Source organism: Lucilia sericata, unplaced genomic scaffold, assembly GCF_015586225.1.
Source record: "Lucilia sericata isolate MDLA Ls3-8-SP2 unplaced genomic scaffold, ASM1558622v1 Contig000709F_arrow, whole genome shotgun sequence".
Classification (NCBI taxonomy): Eukaryota; Metazoa; Arthropoda; class Insecta; order Diptera; family Calliphoridae; genus Lucilia; species Lucilia sericata.
The window spans coordinates 135674-163183 of record NW_023994712.1 but is presented as its reverse complement, the minus strand read 5'-3'; the positions used below and the strand labels follow the sequence as shown (position 1 = coordinate 163183).

Genomic DNA, 27510 nt, shown 5'->3' with positions numbered 1-27510 from the left:
CAACAGGCCCGTTAGTGGCCTAGGTATATTTCTTCGGATTTGATGTAGCTACATCCTCCTAACCTAACCCTAATTGAAGAAGGATGAGAGCAAACCTCTTGTCTTTTTGAAAATTGGTCTTAAGATTTCAGGAAAATTGAGAAGTGATACTATTTTGATCTGGGTTGAGATTTCAGTAAATTGATCTTGTTACAGTGATCTGGCTTACAACATTTTAAACTAAATATTTTCTTTTTAGTCGAGCCATATTAATTTATTATTAAATTATTAATCGAGCCTGACAGACTCGAGTTCAAAACCTACCAGAAATAATATTTGCAAGATCGGCGGCATAGGAAACAGGTTATATTTCAATTTTGTTCTGTAGACTTATTATTTAATGAGTGAATTAAAATGTTTATTAGATAATAATTCTCTTAGATACTAAATACATAATAACATTTCTACGAATAATCAAATTTAATTTAAAATTATACCAAAAAAGAGCACACTTACCAAATTTATTTAATATTTAAATGAAATCCTTAATGGTTGTTGAAAATGTTGCTTTCAATTACAATTGTTTAAAACTAACACTTCAATTAATTAAATTCACAATTTCTTTTGCATATATTAGATTTGAAATGTAGATTTTAACACTTCAATTATTTAATGAATTTATTAAATTTTTTTTATACACAGTTGTTATTTATTAAAGTTTAACAACACACATGTATAACTATGTATTTTTTTATTATTTAAATTTTTTTATTAAACTTTTGCACTTGTTTTTTTTATTAAATCTGCATATTTTTTTATACTTTTTTTAAATTGTTGCTTTTTTTTTTTTTTTTTGCTTGTGATAGTAATAGATGAATAGACATTAATCAGTAGTAATATTTTTTTAATATTTTTTATATATTTTTTAACTTAACTGTTATCAATTGTATATTGAATTATAACCAACAGCTGTTTATTGAAAGTAATTTCGTTTTTTTTTTAATATTTCATTGATAATTAATTTTTTTTTATATGAGAATTTTGTTATAGATCTTATTTTATTAATGTTAGTTAATTAGTACAATTAAAACCTGAAAATATTAAAAAAATAAAATAAAATTAATAAAACAGATAAAATTAAACGTAATGTTTTCAATTATATATTTAGTTTCTTTTTAAAAAACGTCAACTAGACATTTTCTAAGAATTAAGAAAATATGACTAATAATAATAAAAAATAATTGTTTGTAATATGAGTGTCTAGTTATTTAGAAAAAAAATATAAATTTTGTTGACGACAAGTTGTCTAACTAAGTTAATCATTTTTCATAAAAACCACTGACCCTGAGTTAGTTTTATTCGTTGCAAGACAACAAACCGCACATTAAATTAACTTAACGGCAAAAAAAAAATTGAAAACAAAATTAGATTCTTGTAGATGACAGACCGACTTGTGCAACCTTAGTTAAGTGTCATAATAAATATGCAGACAACATGCAAAAATGTTTCCAATATTGTATATTTTCTTAAAGTTATGTAATATGGATTATTGCGGAGTCGTTTAATCGGGAGAGTTCAAAATGTGTATATCAATATGTCGGAGAGAATAATTGGAATGTTAAGGATTCACTTATCTCTACTCTACATTTCGATTATATTCCCGCATTCAGTTAAGCCAAGGAAAAATGTTGTTCTATTTCAATTCCAGTCTAGTTTTATTTAAATCCTAGTTCTAGTTTAGTTCTAGTTCAGTTCTAGTTCAGTACTAGTTCAGTTCTAGTTCAGTTCTAGTTCAGTTCTAGTTCAGTTCTAGTTCAGTTCTAGTTCAGTTCTAGTTCAGTTCTAGTTCAGTTCTAGTTCAGTTCTAGTTCAGTTCTAGTTCAGTTCTAGTTCAGTTCTAGTTCAGTTCTAGTTCAGTTCTAGTTCAGTTCTAGTTCAGTTCTAGTTCAGTTCTAGTTCAGTTCTAGTTCAGTTCTAGTTCAGTTCTAGTTCAGTTCTAGTTCAGTTCTAGTTCAGTTCTAGTTCAGTTCTAGTTCAGTTCTAGTTCAGTTCTAGTTCAGTTCTAGTTCAGTTCTAGTTCAGTTCTAGTTCAGTTCTAGTTCAGTTCTAGTTCAGTTCTAGTTCAGTTCTAGTTCAGTTCTAGTTCAGTTCTAGTTCAGTTCTAGTTCAGTTCTAGTTCAGTTCTAGTTCAGTTCTAGTTCAGTTCTAGTTCAGTTCTAGTTCAGTTCTAGTTCAGTTCTAGTTCAGTTCTAGTTCAGTTCTAGTTCAGTTCTAGTTCAGCTAGTTCCTAGTTCAGTTCTAGTTCAGTTCTAGTTCAGTTCTAGTTCAGTTCTAGTTCAGTTCTAGTTTAGTTCAGTTCTAGTTCAGTTCTAGTTCAGTTCTAGTTCAGTTCTAGTTCAGTTCTAGTTCAGTTCTAGTTCAGTTCTAGTTCAGTTCTAGTTCAGTTCTAGTTCAGTTCTAGTTCAGTTCTAGTTCAGTTCTAGTTCAGTTCTAGTTCAGTTCTAGTTCAGTTCTAGTTCAGTTCTAGTTCAGTTCTAGTTCAGTTCTAGTTCAGTTCTAGTTCAGTTCTAGTTCAGTTCTAGTTCAGTTCTAGTTCAGTTCTAGTTCAGTTCTAGTTCAGTTCTAGTTCAGTTCTAGTTCAGTTCTAGTTCAGTTCTAGTTCAGTTCTAGTTCAGTTCTAGTTCAGTTCTAGTTCAGTTCTAGTTCAGTTCTAGTTCAGTTCTAGTTCAGTTCTAGTTCAGTTCTAGTTCAGTTCTAGTTCAGTTCTAGTTCAGTTCTAGTTCAGTTCTAGTTCAGTTCTAGTTCAGTTCTAGTTCAGTTCTAGTTCAGTTCTAGTTCAGTTCTAGTTCAGTTCTAGTTCAGTTCTAGTTCAGTTCTAGTTCAGTTCTAGTTCAGTTCTAGTTCAGTTCTAGTTCAGTTCTAGTTCAGTTCTAGTTCAGTTCTAGTTCAGTTCTAGTTCAGTTCTAGTTCAGTTCTAGTTCAGTTCTAGTTCAGTTCTAGTTTAGTTCACTTCTAGTTCAGTTCAGTTCTAGTTTAGTTCACTTCTAGTTCAGTTCAGTTCTAGTTCTAAGTTCGTTACACTTGTATCGAATTAGATAGAAGTTTATTAGTCTTAGCCAATTTCTATGGTCGAATCGAAATTAGTTAAAAATATAAAATGAACTATAAACATAACTATAATTTTTCCAGTTAAAAAGTTCACTGAAGTCGTTCTATTTGTATCAAAATATTGCTTGTAGACCCCTTGAAATTCTAAAGTTTCTTCAAGGAATAACGTTTACACTCTGAACTGGTTCTTAAATTAACTTTTTTTATTGATCACTACTTATTTGTTAACACACCAAGATTTTAAAAAAAATACCAAAAATGTTAACATTTATTAACAGCAAAATCCAGTTGACAACACTTTTGTTTTCATTTTATAACCAACTTTAAAATATTTGCCTTTAACATTTTTTGTTTATCTACACAACGTATGATCATTATTCATTTTATTTTTTTCTAAATAAATAACTTAACAAAATTAGCTCTCTTTATAATTTAAAACCCCAAAACAACAACAACACCAACTTAAAATATTGATAACATTATGAAAAGTGTTAAAAAAGAAAAATGCACAATAAGCAATAAACGCAAAGAAAAACAAATAAATAAAATTAATGGACACAAATTAATAACTGACTCGACATTTAAATGACAAATAGAGATGATTATAAAATAAATTTTTGTTGTTATTGTTGTTATGGGCCCGCCAAAAAAAAGGTCTTTAATCTATAAACAATAAACAAATAAAAATTGTATTTGAAAACTCTTAACAAAAACTTCTTGCACACTCACACTAAATAATAAAGGAAAACTACATTAAAGGTGCAAAACTATTAAATTGAACGATATAACGAATAATAAAAAGCAAACAAACAAGAAAAAAGATAAATAACCAAAATTTTCTATAGATATTTAGTATGTTTGATTTTTTTTCTAAACAGACCGGTTTTTATTAGAAACAAAAACACTAAAAATAAATAAACAAACAAATAATTGTTTTATTGACACAGACCGACAGACCGTCTAAACAAACTTATTTTAACTGACCGACTCTCTGGTGATCGTCCAAATAAATAAACAAACAAACAGAAGAAATGTATAAAACAGAAGTAAAATAATAATAACAATAACAACAACAACTAACCAAAACAAATACAACGTGTTTCCGCACATTAATTTTTTGGCTGCTTATTATTACTATGTATTTTGCGTTTAGTAGTTTGTTAACTAACTGCTCCAAAAAAACTATGTTTTTTTTTAGCAATTTATATTATTTAAGTTGTTTTTGCTTTTTTGCAAGATGCACTTAAATTACAACCACAGACAATAAAAAATTTATTGTTACCATGACTTATCAGCAAATTTATTAACACACACTTTATTATATTTCCTTTACACTTTTCTCTAGTTTTTTTTTCACATATTTTGTTTATGCCAAAAAAAGTTTGTTTGTTAAACAAACTTCTTGTTTTATTTAGTTTAATACACTGCGTTTAAAAAACAATATCTAATTGCCACTAAAATTTTCTTTCCACCGGTATTTACGTCCGTTTTACGCCAAGAACTCGAAGAAACTAATTTTAACATTTTGTTTTGATAACCAGTAAGGTTAATTTAGCTACTTTTTGGGCAATGTTAGCGTTTTTGCAGAGAATTGAGCGCGGAAAGAATATTATAGAATTCTAGCGATTTATTTAGTGTTACCATATGATAAGCAATTGTAGCTATTTTGATGTTCGTTACAGTTTAAATGACAAAAACTATGTATTTGAAAAATTTTTTATATATTTTTTTTAAATTATGAACTTTTGACAAGCAGTCTATAATCTAGTCTACAGTCCAGTCTACAGTCTAGTCTATAGTCTAGTCTATAGTCTAGTCTAGTCTATAGTCTAGTCTAGTCTATAGTCTAGTCTAGTCTATAGTCTAGTCTATAGTCTAGTCTATAGTCTAGTCTATAGTCTAGTCTATAGTCCAGTCTATAGTCTAGTCTAGTCTAGTCTATAGTCTAGTCTATAGTCTAGTCTATAGTCTAGTCTATAGTCTAGTCTATAGTCTAGTCTATAGTCTAGTCTATAGTCTAGTCTATAGTCTAGTCTATAGTCTAGTCTATAGTCTAGTCTATAGTCTAGTCTATAGTCTAGTCTATAGTCTAGTCTATAGTCTAGTCTATAGTCTAGTCTATAGTCTAGTCTATAGTCTAGTCTAGTCTATAGTCTAGTCTATAGTCTAGTCTATAGTCTAGTCTATAGTCTAGTCTATAGTCTAGTCTATAGTCTAGTCTATAGTCTAGTCTATAGTCTAGTCTATAGTCTAGTCTATAGTCTAGTCTATAGTCTAGTCTATAGTCTAGTCTATAGTCTAGTCCAGTCTAGTCTAGTCTAGTCTAGTCCAGTCTAGTCTATAGTCTAGTCTAGTCTATAGTCTAGTCTATAGTCTAGTCTATAGTCTAGTCTATAGTCTAGTCTATAGTCTAGTCTATAGTCTAGTCTATAGTCTAGTCTATAGTCTAGTCTATAGTCTAGTCTATAGTCTAGTCTATAGTCTAGTCTATAGTCTAGTCTATAGTCTAGTCTATAGTCTAGTCTATAGTCTAGTCTATAGTCTAGTCTAGTCTAGTCTAGTCCAGTCTAGTCTAGTCCAGTCTAGTCTATAGTCTAGTCTATAGTCTAGTCTATAGTCTAGTCTATAGTCTAGTCTATAGTCTAGTCTACAGTCTAGTCCATAGTCTAGTCTATAGTCTAGTCTATAGTCTAGTCTATAGTCTAGTCTATAGTCTAGTCTATAGTCTAGTCTATAGTCTAGTCTATAGTCTAGTCTATAGTCTAGTCTATAGTCTAGTCTATAGTCTAGTCTATAGTCTGGTCTATAGTCTAGTCTATAGTCTGGTCTATAGTCTAGTCTATAGTCTAGTCTATAGTCTAGTCTATAGTCCAGTCTATAGTCTAGTCTATAGTCTAGTCTATTGTCTAGTCTATAGTCCAGTCTATAGTGTAGTCTATAGTCTAGCCTATACTCTAGTCTATAGTCTAGTCTATAGTCCAGTCTATAGTCTAGTCTATAGTCCAGTCTATAGTCTAGTCTATAGTCTAGTCTATAGTCTAGTATATTTTGTTTTTTTTTGAAACTGTGACAGACGGTGACAAGTTCTTGAATATATTTAAAAAAAATCCATTACAAAATCACTAAATAAAAATCGAATAAGAAATGTAAACATCACTGTTTATAACATGTTAACAGTTATTGACAAAATATGAAATTAACAGAAACACTATTATCATGTATACACATTGTACGATAATAGTGTTTGTGTTTAGGCAGTGCTTAATTGGATACATTATTATCGTAATAAGTTGTACGTTATGTATACACCATTGCAAAGTTTGTTGTAAGAAATTGTTTATAAGATTTTAAACAGATTACTATGCTAATACTATAATGCTTTAGCATTAAAACACAATTAGTATTTTAAAAAATTTATTTCTGTATTAAATACATGTATAAATAGTATAAAAAATCTAGTACTAGGTAAATCAACACCAAATAACTTAAATTTTACAATTTAGCTTGCAGCAACTCTTTCAAATGAGTATCGAAAACTCGGTTGACAGGTTCTTGATTTAATTCACATTTGCGGGCCTCCTCCATAAGACGTTCATAGGCACGACCATCATAGCAACCTAAAGTAGAACCTAAAACACGATCATGAAACTCAAAACCATCAACTAAAACCACAGCATTTGGCCTGAAAGCCACTAGCATGTCCTCATAAAGTCTTTCTACTTGTTCGATTTCTTTGGCAGTTATTGAACGGTTAAAACGTAAAATATCATCCAAACTTGTTAGGAATAATTCCAAGATAAAGATATGTAGCAGCTGCTGCATAACCGGTTTTAAGCTATCATTGATTTTCCCCTTATCAGTCTGTAAGTTAATCTCTTCGTAAGCCATGCGCGCCAAAAAAGCTTTACCATGCATTATGGCAGTTTGTGTTAATATCAGACCAGCCCTGTTGGCTCCCTTTTGTGCCGTTTTGTCTGGTTGCGCTTTAGTAAAAGATCTTTGTTGTAAGAAAACATATTTAACACGTTCCAAAGAGGTGTATTCCAAAATTTTTACTATAGTTTCTAAATTTAAAGACCATTTATCTTGACCACTGGTACGCAAGTATACCACGGATTTGGGCAAATATTTACGTCTAATACCTTCCTCAAAATATTTCACCAAAAATCTAGCTGTTTGTAGTAAAAGTACTGTATTTTCTCCTTCATATGTGCAAGCTGCAGTTGCAGTGCCGTAAATGGCCACAAAGTTGGCAGAATTTAAATAGCCATGACCACCACATGATTTCCTCAATGTCTCTACACCTTTGGCAGACTCGTGTGAACAAACGGCTTTTAAGCAGCAGGATAAAGCATGTAATTCGGGTAGATTACGTTTATTACCCTGTTCGAGTTCCTTGTGTACTGTACGATAGAGCTCCCATACATAGTCTGCTGCTAGACGATAGAATATTCCCTTAGCGATTTGAGGGAATACTTTATGCTGCTGAGTTAGAAAATCTAGTACTTGTATTTCTTTTTGCGGGGAAGAGGACTCGATACCTTGGCGGCGAATGGCAGAATATCTGTTAAGGAAAATGTAGACATTTTATAATTTACTGGATAAAGACTTTTTATCTATTTATCTATCTATCTATCTATCTATCTATCTATCTATCTATCTATCTATCTATCTATCTATCTATCTATCTATCTATCTATCTATCTATCTATCTATCTATCTATCTATCTATCTATCTATCTATCTATCTATCTATCTCAATACTCACCTAGTAGCAATTACCGCCGCTTGCAGTAGGTTAAACGAAACATCTTTAACGATATTTACGCGAACATAGGACATGGTGCTGTACAACATCACAGGTTCTGGACCCTTGACAAAAGTACCATCGGCCAACACTTGATTATGCTTCGACAGCATTTGCTTCAAAGGTATGCGAACATTTTTCAAACCCAAAAAACCATTATTGACCCCATTAACACCAAGTTTCGGGCCAATATCGCCTACATCTACGCCAGGTTCAGGTTGATGAGTTTTCTCATTACGTATACGCACCAAAAACGGTTGTAGACCATAATGTTTGTCCTTTATGTATAACTGGGCCATGAGTATAACCATATTTGCGGTATGACCCAAACCGCCGGGCCACCATTTATAGGCGGTTAATGAGGGTGTATTTAGAACAAACTCCTGTTTATCAATATCATAATCAGCTCTCGTTTCTAAACCACGTAAATAAGTACCATGACCCAATTCGGTTTGAGCATAGGTGCCAATAATACCCTCCATATTCCAAGCTTTCTCTAACCACTCACGACATTGCTCCTCATTGGACTGACCCAGGAGAGCCGTTAAAAACATGGAGAAATGTAAACGTAAGGGAAAATTTTGTTGAAACAATCCCGTACCCAATGGGCCACTAAGTAACGAACGAAACAAATACATATCCTCTATAGATGTTGTCGTAACACCCTGCTTCTTTTGCTCCTCCCTATACCATTCTCTTAGTTTTTGTATAACTTTCATAGACTTTGCCGTAGTGTACTCATACAGTTGTTTGTGTGTGAAATTCATAATATCTTTAGGATCATCAAATTGTGGATCGTCAAAGAAAAGCTTTTCCAAAGCTCTACGCTTGTAGAGTTCATCTTTACCGCCCGACCACCATACAGCAAAATCTTCACTCTTTATTGTGGCATTTTGTCGTTCTTTTAGCAGATCATTGTTTACCGTCATTATCAGAGAGATTGTTGGATAGTCGATCGTTTATAATTTGTTTATAAATAAAGTAAAAAAAGTAAACAAGTAATTGCAAAAAAAAATAATTTGTTTATTTCTGCGTTTTTTTTTTTTTCACAAAATAGAACTTTGCTCTTTCGCTTTCAGCAAACAACTGTTGATAGTCGTTTCTTTCCATAACCGAATTGCATTTCGAAGAGCTCTTATCAAAGACAGACAGACGTTTATGTGTGAGGCTAACATGTATGCATTGTGGAATAAAAATATATATTTTGCGGCAAAAATATACATATGTATGTATGTACGTATATAATAAAAGAAACCTGCTCTTTGGAACATGTGTTGCAATAAATGTTTTTGCACAACTTGAAATATAAACAGTGAAATCTCAATATTCTTTAAACTAGTCTATCGACTATTCTATAGAATAGTATATTAACTATTCTATAGACTAGTATATTAACTATTCTATAGACTAGTCTATTAACTATTCTATAGACTAGTCTATTGACTATTCTATAGACTAGTCTATTGAATATTCTATAGATTAGTCTATTGACTAGTCTATTGACAATTCTATAGACTAGTCTATTGATTATTCTATAGACTATTCTATAGACCATTCCATAGGCTAGTCTATTGATTATTCTATAGACTAGTCTATTGATTATTCTATAGATTAGTCTATTGAATATTCTATAGACTAGTCTATTGATTATTGTATAGACTAGTCTATTGACTATTCTTTAGACTAGTCTATTGACTATTTTAATAGACTAGTCTATTAACTATTATGTAGACTAGTCTATTGACTTTTGTCTATTATAGTCTATTGACTATTCTATAATCTAGTCTAGACTATTCCATAGACTAGTCTATTGACTATTCTATAGACTAGTATATTGGGTAGACTATTAACTAGATCATTAACCATTTTATTGACTAGACTATTGCCTTGTGATTTGACAAGACTATTTACTTGTCTGTCTATTGACTAGACTGACTGACAAGTCCATTGACTAGACTATTGACTAGACTATTAACTATTCTATTGACTGTTGACGATACTATTGACTAGACTATTAACTGGTCTATTGAGTGAAACATTGAGCTGTCTAGTACAGTATACAGAATAGTTTATTGACTATTCTATAGACTAGTCTATGGACTAGTCTATTGACTAGACTATTGACTATTCTATTGAATAGTCTATGTATGTATGGATTGGTCTATTGACCATTCAATAAACTAGTCTGTGGACTAGTGCATTTAATAATGTATATTGAGCTGTCTAGTACAGTATACAGACTAGTCTATTGACTATTCTATAGACTAGTCTATTGACTAGTCTATGGATTAGTCTATTGACTAGACTATTAACTATTCTATTGAATAGTTTATGTACTAGTCTATCGACTACACTATTAAGTAATCTATTGACTTGTCTATGGATTGGTCTATTGACCATTCAATAAACTAATCTGTGGACTAGTGCATTGAATAATTTATAGACTTATCTATTGATCAATCTATTGATTAGTCCACTGACTGACTAATCTATCGTAAAATGAATGAATTAGTCCATTAACTGACTAATCTATGATAAAATCTATTGACTAAACCATGGAAATTCATTAAGAAATATTAAAAATTTATTTTATGGCATTTTAGTTTTGTTTAATTGAGCTTTATTTATTAAAGTTTTTGTTCAAAGAGAAAATATAAATGTTATTTAGTAATAATAAGAATAATATAAGTAGTAAATATTATGGATGTTTTTTTTTTTTTTTTTTTTTTGTAATGCTATAGCAAATAGTTTCAAATGTTTTACATATTAAGTAAAAACAAACAACAAAAATTAAAAAGTTATTTTGTTTAGATATAATAATGAAGTTAAGTGAACATAATAAAAACATACCGACAAAATCCAGAAAGAAGTTAACGAGTACGAGAGGTCATTTTGAAGTTTGTGTGTGAGTGGGTGTTAACGTTGTCCTAAAGGCAGGGCAGGGACGTTTTGAGAAAAAATATTTCAATTCCAGAAGTAACGAACGAAATAAACTAATTGTGAATAAATCCTGAAGGGCAGCGGATTAGTTGTTGGAAATGAAATCCAATTTGGCTTTTTTTTTGCAGAAAAATTTTTTTTTTTTTGAAGAAATGTTGCCTTTGAGTTATTTTTTTTTTATAAAGAGAGGGTTAAATAATTGTTTAATCCATAGGGAGAATGAGTTTGATTTATATATTTTTTATATATATAAGAACAATAATTGAGATCCAAAACTGTTTATAAGAGAAGAAATCCACGTTGAAATATCCTCCCACGCTGTCCTAATACTCAATGGTAAAGTGTTAATGAAGGTCCAGAAAAGAAAAACACCTATAAAACTTACAAATTAATGCGGACAAATATACTAAAATCCTGCTGATCCTCCCACTCCTCCAGTTTATGAAATTTATATTCATATGAAATCCTTGAAGTTTTGAATTTGAAAATATTTAATTCCATTTAACAAAATCCATTAGAGTTTTTTCTTTCCTTTTTTTAATCCATATTTTTTTTTTTTTTTTCTCTAAAAATCCTTTCAAGTGAATTATGTCCAATAATTGCAAATCCATTTTTTCCTTTTTTTCAAATCAAATCCTTATATCCGTTTTTTTAATAACATTCTATTAATCCTCCTTTACTCCTTCCCTCCAATTCCAAATAACATTTCCATCCATTTGAAGAGGAAAGAGAAGAAAAATTAAGAAAAAAAATCATTATTAATATATTTTTATACATAATTTAGTTGAATGATTAAACATATTTATTAAATTGTTTTTTTAATAATTTTTGGTAATTAAAAAATATGTTAAAAATGGTTGAATTTTTTAGGTGGTTATTGGTTATTATGGTAAATCCCTTTAACAAGGAAAGAATAAGAATAAACTAACTCGTTGTTAAGTAAAGTTTTGCTTTCAAAAGTCTTGTTTCTTTCCCTGTTAATGGGTTTCTAAATAAATTAAAAATTTCTCATTTTAATTTGTTTTTATTATTTTTTTTTTTTTTTTTTTTTTTTTTGTAATAAAAGAATTTTAACAAAACAAATTGTTGTTATTATGTTAAAAAATCAAGGAATGTTAAAAAACAAATCTATTCAAAGACCACAGTTGAGCTAAATTATTGAGAAATTGTTTGTCAACCTTGATTTTTTTTTTTCTTTTTTTTTTGCTGTTTCTTTAAACTCTCCATTAAGTTAATTAAAAGTAGAGAAAAATTAAAAAAAAACAAAGCTTCTTGCATAAAAAACGAAAATGCTATTAAAACAAAAACAACTCGTTTTAGTTAAAAAAAGCCTTTGATTTCTGGGTTAATAAGAAAATATATGTAATAAATAAAAAAAAAATCTTAATATATTAAAATATTTCAGAAAAAAATTAAAGACAATTTTTTGTTTATTTGCCTTTCTAAGCAAAATTGTAAGAATGTTTTAAAACGTTTAAATGTTTTGGTGACTTTTGTATTATTAAATTAAATTAAATTTGTTTTGTTTTTTACTCTTGTGTGGTTTTCTTAATGTTTTAAAAATACGTTTCTTAAGTTTTTCTTCCAAATAATGTTTGAGTTGCTAAATTTTACTTTTTTGTTTCTTTTGTTGTAACTTTAGTTAGTATGTTTTTTTTTTTTGCATAATGTTTAGTTTTGTGTTATTTTAAAAGTTCGAACGAGATCGTGACCTTGAAAATGTTTGTCGACGTACTGGCGAATATGTTGGTGATCCACGTCTTCGGGGACGTGGTGAGAAGGAACGTGAACGTGACCTATTAGGTAAATAGAATATAGAATTAATATTAATTTAATATAAATAAAGAGAACTTAAAAAAATAAATAGTTTTAACAAATAATATGTTACCTGACACCCATGCCGCCACGTCCAAAATCTCTTCCGCCCATGCCGCGATCTCCATCGCCACAATCCTCACGTACACGTATATACGATACTTCACCCTAAAGGAAAGAACGGAAATAATAAATGAAATTAATATTATACAACGTTTTAGAGTTAATTCAATTAGTTTTTGGTTGTGGTGCAAACAATTATTATTAATAAATAATTAAGTTTCGCATACATACAAACATTTGACAATTCAATTAAGGCAGGAGGGGAATTATCAAGTTAGAGTCCTATATTATACTACGCCGAATCTTAAATACCCTTTACCTATATATAAGCTAGATTTTTATAAAGTCTTCGAATATTTATAGAAATTTACATTTTATAAACTTTAAAATCTTAAATTTGGTTTCCGTAATGACAATTATGGATCATGTATTATTTGGCTAGTCAATAGACTAATCTAGAACTGAACTAGAACTGAACTAGAACTGAACTAGAACTGAACTAGAACTGAACTAGAACTGAACTAGAACTGAACTAGAACTGAACTAGAACTGAACTAGAACTGAACTAGAACTGAACTAGAACTGAACTAGAACTGAACTAGAACTGAACTAGAACTGAACTAGAACTGAACTAGAACTGAACTAGAACTGAACTAAACTGAACTAGAACTGAAATAGAACTGAACTAGAACTGAACTAGAACTGAACTAGAACTGAACTAGAACTGAACTAGAACTGAACTAGAACTGAACTAGAACTGACCTAGATCTGAACTAAAACTGAACTAGAACTGACCTAGATCTGAGCTAGAACTGAACTAGAACTGAACTAGAACTGAACTAGAACTGAACTAGAACTGAACTAGAACTGAACTAGAACTGAACTAGAACTGAACTAGAACTGAACTAGAACTGAACTAGAACTGAACTAGAACTGAACTAGAACTGAACTAGAACTGAACTAGAACTGAACTAGAACTGAACTAGAACTGAGCTAGAACTGAACTAGAACTGAACTAGAACTGAGCTAGAACTGAACTAGAACTGAACTAGAACTGAACTAGAACTGAGCTAGAACTGAACTAGAACTGAACTAGAACTGAACTAGAACTGAGCTAGAACTGAACTAGAACTGAACTAGAACTGAACTAAACTAGAACTGAACTAGAACTGAACTAGAACTGAACTAGAACTGAACTAGAACTGAACTAGAACTGAACTAGAACTGAACTAGAACTGAACTAGAACTGAACTAGAACTAGAACTGAACTAGAACTGAACTAGAACTGAACTAGAACTGAACTAGAACTGAACTAGAACTGAACTAGAACTGAACTAGAACTGAACTAGAACTGAACTAGAACTGAACTAGAACTGAACTAGAACTGAACTAGAACTGAACTAGAACTGAACTAGAACTGAACTAGAACTGAACTAGAACTGAACTAGAACTGAACTAGAACTGAACTAGAACTGAACTAGAACTGAACTAGAACTGAACTAGAACTGAACTAGAACTGAACTAGAACTGAACTAGAACTGAACTAGAACTGAACTAGAACTGAACTAGAACTGAACTAGAACTGAACTAGAACTGAACTAGAACTGAACTAGAACTGAACTAGAACTGAACTAGAACTGAACTAGAACTGAACTAGAACTGAACTAGAACTGAACTAGAACTGAACTAGAACTGAACTAGAACTGAACTAGAACTGAACTAGAACTGAACTAGAACTGAACTAGAACTGAACTAGAACTGAACTAGAACTGAACTAGAACTGAACTAGAACTGAACTAGAACTGAACTAGAACTAAACTAGAACTGAACTAGAACTGAACTAGAACTGAACAAGAACTGAACTAGAACTGAACAAGAACTAAACTAGAACTAAACTAGAACTGAACTAGAACTGAACTAGAACTGAACTAGAACTGAACTAGAACTGAACTAGAACTGAACTAGAACTGAACTAGAACTGAACTAGAACTGAACTAGAACTGAACTAAAACTGAACTAAAACTGAACTAGAACTGAACTAGAACTGACCTAGAACTGAACTAGAACTGAACTAGAACTGAACTAGAATAGAACTAGAACTGAACTAGAATTGAACTAGAACTAGAACTGAACCAGAACTGAACCAGAACTGAACTAGAACTGAACTAGAACTGAACTAGAACTGAACTAGAACTGAACTAGAACTGAAGTAGAACTGAACTAGAACTGAACTAGAACTGAACCAGAACTGAACCAGAACTGAAATAAAGCTGAAAATAAACTAATCTTAACTAGAACTAAATTAGAATAAAAGAACTAAATTAGAATTGAACCAGAAGTAAGATAGTTAACCATAAATAAACTTGTAAACAAGAAATAGACTAGTCAATTAAACAGTCCACAGAAAAAATAAATAAAAGTTTTATCAATAACAAAACTAGTTCTAGAATGAATGATCATTATCTTCATTCATTCCAGTTTGAAGTTGAAACAATAATATTTGTTCGAAATTGTCACCTTCAAAACCGAAATTATGAGTGTTTTACTGTAGATATACAAAAGTTCACACTGAAGAACAAAGCAAGGACGTTTTCAACATTTATAAAGGTTTCTCGACGTATCAATACATACAGCCCCTAATAATTCGGCTGTTGAACATTGAATGATACATATTAATGATATCACAAAGGACATTACTATCTACAAATTTCTAGAAATTATTGCTCAAAGTTTCGAAAATAAAGAGTCGCAATAAGTATTTTAATATTAAAATAGAATGACAAACTAGTACATACCCCTGTTTAATATGATAATCCACCCCCTTTTCTTAATATGAATCATTTTAAAAATTCTTATGTATTTGATAAAAAAAACATTAAACTACACCAAATAACCAATTTTATAATAAATCTCTATACTAAATTCCCAACATACACTCACCTCATGCGAACGAAAACGTGAATCGTCGAGCTTTTTAATGGCATATTTCATATCTTCATGACGCAAAAACTCCACAACACCAGTACCGTCTTTATAGGTATCGGCAAAGCAAACATCACCTGCTTCACGCATATGATCTTTTAAATCTTGCCAAGAGCCCGAAGGTGGTAGGCCAGTGACCATTACACGATACTGAGAACGTTTTGTGGGTGGACCACGACCTCCACGGCCACCAGCACCATCTCTACCACCACGGCCGCTGCCACCGCCTCCACCACCACCACCGCCATCATTACGATTACCACGGTAACTACCGGGACCTCCGCCCCTAGGAAATTCTACTCTTAATCTATAACCATCGTAATCGTAACCATCTCTAGCCTTAACAGCATCATCCGCATCTCTAGTTTTTCGAAGAAAAAAAATTAAAACAAATTTATTTCACTATACAATTCCACATTCAAACGGAAAAAATCAATATTACAGGAATAGCATATACAGCTTGTGCTTACCTTGCATCTTCAAATTCTACAAATGCAAATGGCGGACCACGCCGGTTCTTTAAATCGACAAATGTTACTTTGCCAAATTTATGAAACAAATCCTGAATATCTTTGGTCCGTATATCGGGTGGTAAATTGCCAACATAAATGCGTGATTCTGTACGTGATCCCATTTTATTTAAATTTTATGAGATTTTTTTGTACAAACGTTATTGTAGAGAATAGTTGAAATTATGTCGATTTATTTCTTTGTCTTTTTTCCAGTGTTTATTATTTTTCCTTCAGCTCTTTTTTGCACCACGATACTTTTTTCTTTAATAAACGACACAAAAAATGTTCGCCATTTTTTGTGTGATGCCAACAGAGCCCTGCGCCGACAAATATTAACGGCGTCGGCGATTGACACTAAATATGGCGGCGGCGGCTTAAAATCGACTGTAAGCCGGCTAAGTTTTCAACTACGTTTAGTTTTTAATTTTTCAACGATTTTAAATAAAAACGGAATCCGAGAGATCAGAAAGTAGGATTTTGGAAGCAAATATGTTGTTTATAACAACAAAACAGAGCAAACTCAAAAGTTGTATGAGAAATTATGCAGGGATGAATAAAAAATTCTTAAAAATTAAAAACAAATCCTTTCTCCAAGTTTTACTAGGATCTGCCGATATTTAACCTTATCTTCCATATAAAACATCTTGCAGAAAATCAGTTTCTAAAAAATTTTGCATTAAGAAAATGATCATTAACGTAAAAACAAAGATATTTTATTTGTTTATTTACTAGCTATACCCAGTGTGCTGTGCAATATAAATAAGAAACCTACTTTACAATTTTGATGATTCTAACTACAATGGTTTTCCAGATATACAATTTGTTACATATGGGAGATTCCACGCAAATTATTGCAATTTCGCCAATTATTCCGAACGTTAATTAAGATTTTAATTTAATCTATGAAAAATTTGAATAATCTAATAGTTTCCAGATATACAAAATTTTGTATTTAATTCATATGGGAAGTGCCAAGCCCCCCATTGAAAGTCCGCCCGTTATTCTCTAAATGTTCTTCAGTAAAATTTGAAGATTCTAGCTCTAATAGTTTCTCAGATATACGAATTTTTCTATTTAATTCATATGGGAGCTCCAAGCCCCTCAGATGAAAGTCCGCCCTTTCATCCCAGATAAACGAATTTTTGTATTTAATTCATATGGGAGGTTCTGCTCCCCTCATTGGTAGTCCCCCAGTTTATTACCCAAAATGTTTACATGGATGTTAAAGTTCTTCCAGAACAACATCATTTAAAGGGATCACAAAGAGATTGGAAAATATTCCAAAAGTTTCACTTTGAAAACATTATTAGAATGTATGAAAACTCGCAACTCTAAAGGCAGACTATTCCTATTTTAGCGGTAATTTATGATTAAAATAAGTAAGAAGTAAGAGTTATATTCGGCAAATCATATGTCGTAAAAAAGCAAATTTCGGAAGTGGTCCGATCATTAGATTAATAAGAACGTCACCGTGATTTTCGGATTAGGGACTTAAATGTGGAATTGGATCAATAATATATATAATTTAAAGTATTTTTTTTTAATTCTACCATAATTCTATCATAATGATAACTTTTGGAATGATGTATTAGCTATAAACTGATTTTCTGTAAGAGGGTTATATTGGCGGACCGATCCTCATAATTTTATTTTTCATAAATGTAGGTTTCGATTCCTAAAAATGTTTATTTCGTCGACATCGACATTTGAAAGCCATTTATGTGCGTTTAAGTCATTTTCTGAAGAAGATTTCATTACATATTTTCGTTCCAACAAAAATTGTTTTATTATGGTATTATTAAGTACGTAGAAAACGTTAAAATCAATTATTGAAGGGGACAGGGTCAACTATGACCTATAGAGATTTCGATTGATATCGAGCCATTTTTGCAAAATGGACATAAGCGAGATAAATTTTCGTTCAATTAGGATACTTATGTTTATATATTCAATATTTTAGAAAATTCAAAAAGTACCAGTTAAAGAACGAAAAATTTCCAGAAATACTCCAGTTTAAATTTTCATTCACTCAAGTCCCTGATTGCTTAGTTTTATGTTTTTAGGTTCATTATAGAAGAAAATCCAAATAGTACAAGTTGAAGAACGAAAAAGTACCAAAAAGTCCCGTTTTATATGTTCTCACTTACTCCATGTTCAATATTATAGAAAATTCAAAAAATACCTTTTGAAGAACGAAAAAGTACCAAAAAGTTCCCTTTTATACCTATGTTATTACTTAATCCGGTCTATACATTTCTAATTTCATGTTTCTAGGTTAAATATTATTGGCAAAAAATTGTTTGAAAATTATTGATTTTCGATTATTAAATCCAAAATTCCAAAGTAGACATAATAAAAATGTCCTTTATATATTTTTCATTTTTTTAAATATATGTTTTTTAATTTTTTACAATTTATTTTTTAAACTTTTTCATATTTTTATATTGAAATACCTGTCTTTTGGTATTGTCCGCCTCTAGCATATCTTCTAATCGATTATCAAACAATCGATTTTTTATCGAAAAAATCTAAGGCTATCATGAAAAGTCGACTTGTAAATAAATATTGAAGAATATCGATGTTCAAAATAGATTTAATTTTTTTAATATATTTTTTATTTACATAAACATTATAAAAGAAGTTAAAAAGTGACAGTTTACAAAAAGTCAACAATTTCAAAATTGTAAAAATTTAATAGCTCTGGTATCGAAAAACGTTTTCAGAAACCGCTAGCTCTGGTACCGAAAAATTTTTCAGAAACCGCTAATTTGGCCTAATTTCTTTCACTGACAAAATTTTAAATATATTATGAAACGTCCTATAAGCATAAAATTTTTGGCAAGTGGCATCTCCAGATTTCGATAGCTCTGGAATATACATTTAAAATCCGTGTTCCGTTTTCAATAACCGCTAATTATGTCTGTTTTTTACCAACAACTTTTTGTACTTGACTTTATAAGGTCTTTCATAATATATTAAAAATTTTGCAAGTGACATCGATATATTTTCGAAATCCGTGTTCCGTTTTCAGAAACCGGTAATTTTGCCTGTTTTCTTCCATTCACTACTTTTTGGCCTAAATTTGCAAAATTTTCACTTTGTTTGCAAGATGATACAAATGTCTAATTTTGGACACGTTGACATCCGTGGATTTCGAAAACCGTTTTCAGAAACCACTAATTTTGTCCAAAAATTATTACAACAAATCAACTTTTCTAGATTCGAATTTATTAAAAAGACAAATCGCGACTTTTTCAAATATGGTCGAAAATTAAATCGTAATATTGTTTTTCATAAATTTTTAGGGTTACCGTTTTTTACATAAAAATAGAAAATTTGAAATTCCCACAATTCTGAGACTAAAGGCCCAAATAAACTCTAAATAAAATAGTATTTCGCTTATTAAAAAAATAATAAAATATCTACTGGATTTATAGGTACGACTTTTTTCAATTTTTCGACTTTGTTTCGACTCTTTTGGAATTCTTTTCAAAGTTTTTAAATTTCCTGTAAATATTTTCAAAAATTATTTTTATAAATCTAAAATACAATGAAAAAACATAATTTACTTAATTATTTTTATGATTTATTGAAATATGTGTGGGGTTGTTGGTTGGTTTTTTATAATTAATTTATGTAAATAAACAATCATACATATAAAATGGTGTGTAATTTTAAAATCAATAAATCCAAAAATTTAAGAATATATAATGCTGAGATAATGTATTATAATTCAAATTTTTCTATTACCCTTTAAAGTAAGGTAATCTTAATAAATTTGCTATTCTTCTTAATTTTCTTTTTTCTCTGCCGTTTCTTGTTTATTGCCACTTTCAGCATTAACCTTTTTACTTTCTTCAGGTTTTTCTGTGGTATTTGTTTTTTGTTTATCCTCAGTGGCGTTATCCTTTTTCTCTACATTCTTTTTAGTGTTTGTGGCAGCAGCAGCAGTAGTAGCTTTCGCTTTACTTGGCCCAGTAGTTTTCTTTGTATTACTAGTTGTTGTGCCCGTTTTTCTGGGCAACAATTTGACAAACTTTGTTTTAGTTAAGGGCTTTCTGGCTTCTTTTTCATGCTTATGTATTCTAATCAAGCAAGTACGTATAGCCGACTTAAGGCGAGGACTTAAACTCTCAAACTTTAGTTTCTCGTGTTTTTTCAAGAAGTTGATATCGCGGCGATATGCCTCAATCTTTGAACCTTTATTGGGAATTTTCTTAACGACCGAAAATGATTCCTGCTTCTTTTTCAAGGCGTTATCACATTCAGCCTTTAAATCCATTAATGGCTGCAGTTTTTCAAGGGGATGAACAGCTAAAGCCTTAGCTTCAAGATCTTCAAAACCACATTCATTCATTAAAATTCGAATACGTTTCTTATAGGCTCCACCAAAACGCTTATTCGTATCAATACCCAAACGCTTGGCTGCTAGGAATAACTGTTGTTTTTTCTTTCTCAATGCAATCGACAATTCTGTATAAGATTTTCCCTCGGCAGCTTTAGTGGTAATTTGTCTATCGTTTCTGGGATTTGATGATGTCTTCATAGCCTTTTCATACTGTTCATAATCTTTAACGATTTGTGTATGATATTTTTTCGAAAGTCTATCTTTGGCACTAAGTTCTCGTTTGCCTCTAAGTCGTTTCAAAATATCCAACGATCTAAGATAAGTCTGTCTGGAGACGCGATTACGTGGTATTTGACCTCTAACTGGGCTCTGTGTGAATGAGAAAATTTCAAAATAATTATTATTTAAAATAATTTTGTTTAATAAAATATTAACTAAACATAAAACTACTTTTAAGTTTAGTTTAAAATTGGTTTTAAAAAATTAATAAAATAATTAATAAAATAAAAAGCTAATATTAAGTATCTCATTCCTGCACCCATTACAATTACAAAATACTGTATCAATTTGTCACAGGCTATAACAAAATACACATTCATAATTCACCAGCTCTAAACAATGGACATAAACAGCTAAACTATTCTACTCAACCGCGGACAAAGCTAAACGACGACATTTTTAATCGTTAAGAATGCAACAAAAATTACCTTACTTTTCTGTGCTTTTATACCTATAACTTTATACTGATTGGTTCCTCCGACATTTGAGCTGGTTAATAGACTAGCCAAACACTAGTCAATAGACTAGTCCACAGATTATTTAGTAATGAGATTAGTAATAAGACTATTCAATAGATTCGTCCATAAACTAATCCAATCTATAGACAAATCCAAAGATTAATTAAAATACTAGTCAATATATTATAGAGATTTGTCCATAGGTTAGTCAATAGATAGTCCACAAATTAGCCAATAGCCTAGTCATCAATAGACTAATCCATAGACTATTCAGTAGTCTAGTCCATAGACTAATCCATATACTTGCCAGTAGACTAGTCCATATACTACTCAGTATACTAGTCCATAAACAAGTCTGTAGATATGTCCATAAACTAGTCTGTAGACATGTCAGTAGAAAACTCCATAGACTAATCCACAGATTTAACCATAGACTAGTCTGTAAACTAATTGTCAATAGACTAGTCAGTAAACTAGTTTATAGACTAGTCAGTAGACTAGTACATATACAAGTGAGTAGACTAGTCTGTAGACATGACAGTAGACTAGTCCATAGACTAATCAATATTCTAGTCCATAGACTAATACACAGACTAGTCAGTACACTAGTCTATAGACATGTCAGTAGACTATTCAGTAGTCTAACCCATAAACCTTTCTGCAGACTAGTTTATAAGCTAGTGTACTGACTAACTAGTCCATAGACTAATCCAGAGTCTATTTAATAGACTAGTCCATAAATTAGTCCATATACTTCTCTATAGAACAGTTATATACTAGCCAATAGACTTGTCTAGAATATTCAAAAGACCAGTAATTAGATTATTCAATAGATTTGTCTGCAAACTAATTCATTTACTAGTTCAAAGTTTAGTTATTAGACATGTTTATTGATAAGACTGGTTATAAGACTATTCAATAGATTTGTCCAATTTCATAAAAATTCATAGTTTTTATTGCAAATTAATAATTTTACAAAATTCAAATTAATAATTTCATAATTGAAAACATTTACTCTTTTTGTACTTTTAATGAGATTTGCTAATTTTAATCAAAATTAAACTAATACTGAAATTTAAAGTAAGGGAACGATTTACTGTTAATCTAGCAAATCTGGCAAATATGTAAGAAACAAAAAAGCAATATATTTCAGCAAAAGAATTATAATTATTTGCATTTATCCATTTAAATTCAAAATTTGTGATAAATATTTTGTACTAGAGTGTGTTAGCAGCCACAAAGGCTTTTTAATTTGTTCCTTTAACAAAACTTTTATATTCTTCCTGTATTTTCTTAATATTATAGGCTTTTTTAATGTCCACCAGTTCACGTAGTGTTTCTATAGATAATATAGATAAAATGTTTGCTTCACGTTCTTTTAGACCACCTTGCACCATTAGAAAATTTCTATACTTTTTTGCTACTACTGGGATTGGGTTTAGCTTGTTTAAGTAATAATTGTTTTAAGTCATTAAATTCCCCCAATAACTCTGCGGATGTTTTTTCATGTGTTATTTTAGGAATTGTAGGTTTGGATTCTTTTTCAGACTTGTATTGTTTTCTAGGAAAGTTTTTCAAATTTTGTACCCGAATCTTGAGGAAATTATAAATGGTATCTAAATTTTTGCTGGAGTTATTTTCATTTGTTACTGTTTTCTCGTTTGAAGTGTTTTTTAGTAGCCTATCTTTTGCTCGTTTTTTCATCAAATATTCCTCATATTCACTTTTAATCTTAAGATGGTATTTTTCATCTAACATTTCGTTGTGTGTTAGAGCTGCTTTGGTTTTCTTTTTCTTAAATTTCTCCAAAAGACCCACTGAATTAGTGTACATATGATTTATAAGTTTCTTTACGTATCGTTTTGAAGGAATCTATGTTTAGAGAAGTTATGAAAAGAGATTTTACCATTTACAATACAAGAAATTATATTGTTAAATAGGAAAAATAATATTAAAATGCATTAGTGTAACTAGTAAATGCTAAAACCTTTACAAGATTTTTTATTTAAAAGCCATCATGTAGGAGTTTTTTCATAGTAGCTAAAGTTATACATATTAGAAATCTGCAGTAGGGTTCTGCAAATCGACTTTGTTAATAAAAGTCGAAAAAGGTCGTAAAGAATCGAAAAGAAGGAAAAAAAAAACATATTAATATATGACTGAAAATTTGTATTGTTCCTAAACAATTCAAACCCCAAAAAAGGGCTAAAAAACGTTGAAATCCTATTCTTAACCTTTAAATTATCTCCGACAATTTATTACAATGTTAAATTAACGTTTTTCTAACATACCTGTGACATCATGTTTCCTATAGATGAACTTGGACCAGGCATATCAAAATTACCAACATTACTGTTGTTAAAGCCCGGTTGGAAGTTATCACCACCCCAATTCATCATTTGATTGCCATTGTTGAAATTGTCAGCTGGAGTAGTGGACAACAATGAAAGAAGTGTATTACCAATAGTCTCCAATGCAACATTTGTAGGATCATTAGGAATTGGATTAACCACATTATTATTGTTATTATTGACATTATCTCTTGGATATGGTTGGGCGCGATGTTCCAAGGCTTTGGCACGTGCCAGTTCAGGTGAGAAACCTTTACGTATATAACGATTAAACCATTTACGACCAGAACCACTAAGACCACGAGTAAAATTATCCTCAAAACCTGGACGGGCGTAAGGATCATTATTGGAATTGTAGTTATAGTTGTTAGGTGGGTTAATATTATTGCCGCCACTCATATTATTATTGCCAGCATTCCAATCCATATTATTCATCATATTATTGTTACCACTATTCCAAGAGCTATTATTAGAATAGTCCATCATATTCATATTTTGCTGCTGTTGTTGCGAAAAATCAGAATAATTTGTATTCGAATAATTCATCATATTTTGTTGAGACATATTTGAGTAATTATTCATATTTTGTTGTTGCATATTCGAACGATTTAAGTTTGAATAATGCTGTTGCTGTATATTTGAACGATTTGAGGTGTTGGAATACTGTTGCTGCATATTTGAACGGTTTGAGTTGGAAAATTGTTGTTGTTGCATATTTGAACGATTATTATTTGTATTTTGCGGCATATTGGAACGACCACTACCACCACCATTACCAAAAGAAAACGGCATCATATTTTGTTGTTCTATATTATTGGAACGATTATTTGTTTGGTAATTCATCATATTTTGCTGAGGCATATTAACACGATTGTTTTGTTGTTGCATACCTTGGGACATATTCGACCATTGAGCGTTGTTGGAACTGGATTGGTATGAATTAGAGTTGTTGTTAAAATTGCCACCCATACGATTATTGTTATAGCCATTATTGTTATTAGAACCACCACGATTATTTTGCGAACCAAAATTGCCGCTAAACATAGGTGGTGGTGGCGGTGGTGGTGTAGCGTCTCGGCGTTTTCTAACCTCATTTTCTATCAAACGCAATTGTAAAGTATAACCTTCGTAGTCATAGCCATGTCTAGCTTTAACCGCATTGAAAGCATTTCTTTAAAAATTCAAGAAAATATATAAATCGTTATTGTAATATTTGTAAAAATTAGATTTTATTATCCTCTTACCTTGCACTGTCAAATTGCACCAATGCATACACCGGATTTGCTCGATGGTTCACATCAATATAGACAAGTTTACCAAATGCTCTAAAGAAATCATCGATATCTTTAATACGAATATCTGGTGGTAAATTTCCAACATATACACGCTCCATTTTGTTGCTTATTTTAGTAGAAAAATTAATTTATACTTTCTCGGAAAAACTTTTTGTACACGAAGAAACGTATTTCGTAAACTGTCGATGATGCCGAATTGAAAAATGCCGAAATCAATTGTATGCAGTGTTGTCAATATTTTTTCACCATTTCCCATGTCACAAAAACCTCTAGAAATCGCTAGATTTTGGTTTTTGTAAAAGCCGCTAGAAAACGTCAAATTTAGTTCAATCAATAGCTGGGGATTTTGTAATTTGTCAAGTAAAAACAAAATTCAATAAATTTTATAAAAAATTAAAAATATTGAATATCGAATATAAACTAGGCTACCGAAAGTAGTCCATCATATAGACTAGACTTTGTATTAGAATATAATCCCTCGCAGATGGGATGGCCTCTGTTGAGTCGTCAACAGCACCTAGAGAATTAATTGGTAGACCAAAACACGAATCCATCAAATGTGTCGAAGACTTGTTCTTACTCACAGAGAACACACTGTGGTAAATATGATATGAACAGAGTAAATTCTGAACATATATTGCAAGTAATTTGACTTGAGGAAAAACACTAAAAATATCCAAAGTCTGAATAAAAATCTCCAAATATCCCGCAATTACCATTTCAAAAACGTCAAATTGGCAACACTGATTAAAAATCGCTAGACTTGACCAGAAAATAACTGAATTGGCAGCAATGGTTGAACGAATAATTTTATATTTTGGCAACTCGATAAATACAAAAATCTTTATGAAGTTACCAGACTACTTTTGTTTAAAAATATCAAAATCAATGAATTGATTTTGATATTTTGTGTGTAGTGTGATTTGATAAAACCATGGTTTATCAAATCACATAACTTTTTAGATTATATATTTTGTTTCAATGAAAATAAAAAAAATTGCAGCCAAAATCATAATAACTCTACACAGGTTTATAAAATCATAAGTTTTTATTTGTATTTTTGTACTAGTTATTAATTAAAATAAAAAAATTATTCTTACTGCATCTAAAACGAAAATCGTTCAGTTTTATGCATTGCCATTCCATTCCATATTCCACTTATGATTATTATCTGTAAAAAATAAAGTTTGCAAACAAAAATATTGTAGTATTTTCACAGTATCCATTGTATTCCAAAACTTTCTAAATGTATTTCAGAAATTTCAAATTGTATATAAAAAATTTTCAGTTATATTTCAAAAATATTTAATATTTTTCAAGAGTTTTTAACTGTTTAGAAATTGTATTTGAATCTTTTGCTTCAAATAATACAACCTAACAAAATTTAAAAAAAAAAGACGAAACCCAAAGAACAATGTATACTTTTCTGAAGGATTGAGATGCGCTGATTCCAAATCTGGTATGAGAATTTATACATTACATGGAAAATATCATGTATTAATCTTTGAAAAGACCCGTTTTGGCCATATTTGAGATGTTCTAACATCTAATGGATAAATTCTATAGCCAGATTCGGATTTAGCGCTACTCAATACTTTATAAATGTATACATACCTATTGTGATCTTTGGGTTTAAAATTGTTTGGCTAAAATAAATAAATTTAGTGATATAAATATCTATAATTTTAAATACCTACCATCCGGATTCCTTCTATAGAACTTAATCTTCTCCTGCAGTAATTCGTACTCCAAGTCTAGATTTCTGGCCTTTTTTCTTTCATTTTCCATTTGTAGCAAATGTAATTCTTCGCGGTATTGGACATCAACGCTAGAAGGTTTTACGATTTGTTTAACAGGTGGGGCCGTATCAATAAATACTGGTATTTTCTAAACAAAATACATAAAACATAAAAATGTGTTTGCTTATTTTATCTTTAGAATACAGGGAAAAAGTTACAATAGGTATATCCAAGCAAATAAATCTTTTATCGCACCAATGTAATGTGTAAATAATTTTGTTTACCTGTGGTTTGCGAGGATTTTCTAAATCTTTTTTAGCCTGAACTTTTGTTAGTGTCCATTGCGACTTTAATTGTAGTACATTTCTGGGGCCTCCTAGGCATTTACTATTGAACCTAAAACAATATTAAGGTTATAACAACTCATTTAAACTGTAATTAACTTTACTTCTCTTCAATCTCCAACCAGGCTAACTTTTTTCGTTGATTAGTATCTGTATCTGTGTTTTTATCTTCAATCGCTTTAATTCTTTCTTTCACCAGCCTTTTGAGTAAAATCTGTTGGAAATAAGAATGAAAAATAAAATAATATGTATAAGCCTTTTCTAATAATATTAATACCAACTTTATCCTCTTCAATCCAATTGACTCCACGGTTTCTTTTGCTTTTCTTTTCCATTTTTATACACATTCAAATGTCTTTTTTCAACACATTTTAACAAATACACTTTAAATATAAATAAAACAATATAGTGATGCGTAAACAAAGTTAATAAAGCGAGTATCTGCATAAAAGTCGAATCGATTTGCTTGTGTTACACAAATCGAATAATC

General features: G+C 30.5%; 4 protein-coding genes and 1 long non-coding RNA gene across 7 annotated transcripts in view; all 5 read right to left on the bottom strand.

The window, feature by feature from the left end:
* The window catches only part of LOC119607573, a 53173-nt gene extending 48589 nt beyond the window's left edge, over positions 1-4584 (bottom strand). The window contains exons 1-2 of one of the 2 annotated variants that reach the window (XR_005231737.1): positions 4169-4584; positions 496-1070 (exon numbers count right to left, since the gene is read on the bottom strand). This is a non-coding gene — a long non-coding RNA (uncharacterized LOC119607573). The remainder of the gene's footprint in view (positions 1-495; positions 1071-4168) is intronic. The other variant, XR_005231738.1, reaches the window with a different exon arrangement.
* Positions 4585-6495: 1911 nt separating this feature from the next.
* LOC119607566 (probable peroxisomal acyl-coenzyme A oxidase 1) lies at positions 6496-9279 on the bottom strand. The gene is made up of 2 exons (XM_037961528.1): positions 7856-9279; positions 6496-7651 (listed from the first exon to the last, which is right to left on the bottom strand). The coding sequence occupies exons 1-2, from the start codon at positions 8821-8823 to the stop codon at positions 6580-6582; spliced, it is 2040 nt and encodes a 679-aa protein (XP_037817456.1). The 5' UTR covers positions 8824-9279; the 3' UTR covers positions 6496-6579.
* Positions 9280-10984: 1705 nt separating this feature from the next.
* On the bottom strand, positions 10985-16526 carry LOC119607564 (serine/arginine-rich splicing factor 1-like). The gene is made up of 4 exons (XM_037961524.1): positions 16165-16526; positions 15653-16055; positions 12723-12817; positions 10985-12630 (listed from the first exon to the last, which is right to left on the bottom strand). The coding sequence occupies exons 1-4, from the start codon at positions 16326-16328 to the stop codon at positions 12522-12524; spliced, it is 771 nt and encodes a 256-aa protein (XP_037817452.1). The 5' UTR covers positions 16329-16526; the 3' UTR covers positions 10985-12521.
* A 3244-nt stretch (positions 16527-19770) lies between these two features.
* On the bottom strand, positions 19771-25165 carry LOC119607563 (putative uncharacterized protein DDB_G0282133). The gene is made up of 3 exons (XM_037961523.1): positions 24887-25165; positions 23583-24813; positions 19771-20923 (listed from the first exon to the last, which is right to left on the bottom strand). Exons 1-3 carry the CDS (start codon positions 25033-25035, stop codon positions 19997-19999), a joined length of 2307 nt encoding a protein of 768 aa, XP_037817451.1. The 5' UTR covers positions 25036-25165; the 3' UTR covers positions 19771-19996.
* Positions 25166-25972: 807 nt separating this feature from the next.
* Positions 25973-27467, bottom strand: LOC119607565. 2 transcript variants are annotated; one of them, XM_037961525.1, is made up of 5 exons: positions 27302-27467; positions 27125-27234; positions 26961-27072; positions 26635-26824; positions 25973-26108 (listed from the first exon to the last, which is right to left on the bottom strand). In XM_037961525.1, exons 1-5 carry the CDS (start codon positions 27365-27367, stop codon positions 26065-26067), a joined length of 522 nt encoding a protein of 173 aa, XP_037817453.1. In that variant the 5' UTR covers positions 27368-27467; the 3' UTR covers positions 25973-26064. The 2 variants fall into 2 exon arrangements, with proteins under 2 accessions (XP_037817453.1, XP_037817455.1); XM_037961527.1 differs by having other exon boundaries at positions 25990-26108; positions 26631-26824.
* Between the last annotated feature and the right edge of the window lie 43 nt (positions 27468-27510).

What these genes read in the sequence shown, in the direction of transcription:
- LOC119607566 (XM_037961528.1), bottom strand. Translation starts at nt 8,823, where the DNA reads ATGACGGTAAACAATGATCTGCTAAAAGAACGACAAAATGCCACAATA. An exon ending in GCGGCGGTAATTGCTACTAG is followed by an intron (nt 7,652 to 7,855) that starts GTGAGTATTGAG and finishes TTTCCTTAACAG; the next exon opens with ATATTCTGCCATTCGCCGCC.
- LOC119607564 (XM_037961524.1), bottom strand. Translation starts at nt 16,328, where the DNA reads ATGGGATCACGTACAGAATCACGCATTTATGTTGGCAATTTACCACCC. An exon ending in GTAGAATTTGAAGATGCAAG is followed by an intron (nt 16,056 to 16,164) that starts GTAAGCACAAGC and finishes TCGAAAAACTAG; the next exon opens with AGATGCGGATGATGCTGTTA. An exon ending in CGTGGCGGCATGGGTGTCAG is followed by an intron (nt 12,631 to 12,722) that starts GTAACATATTAT and finishes TTTACCTAATAG; the next exon opens with GTCACGTTCACGTTCCTTCT.
- LOC119607563 (XM_037961523.1), bottom strand. Translation starts at nt 25,035, where the DNA reads ATGGAGCGTGTATATGTTGGAAATTTACCACCAGATATTCGTATTAAA. An exon ending in GTGCAATTTGACAGTGCAAG is followed by an intron (nt 24,814 to 24,886) that starts GTAAGAGGATAA and finishes GAATTTTTAAAG; the next exon opens with AAATGCTTTCAATGCGGTTA. An exon ending in TAGGAAACATGATGTCACAG is followed by an intron (nt 20,924 to 23,582) that starts GTATGTTAGAAA and finishes TCATTCACACAG; the next exon opens with AGCCCAGTTAGAGGTCAAAT.
- LOC119607565 (XM_037961525.1), bottom strand. Translation starts at nt 27,367, where the DNA reads ATGTGTATAAAAATGGAAAAGAAAAGCAAAAGAAACCGTGGAGTCAAT. An exon ending in ATTGGATTGAAGAGGATAAA is followed by an intron (nt 27,235 to 27,301) that starts GTTGGTATTAAT and finishes TATTTCCAACAG; the next exon opens with ATTTTACTCAAAAGGCTGGT. An exon ending in CTATAGAAGGAATCCGGATG is followed by an intron (nt 26,109 to 26,634) that starts GTAGGTATTTAA and finishes TATTTTTTACAG; the next exon opens with ATAATAATCATAAGTGGAAT.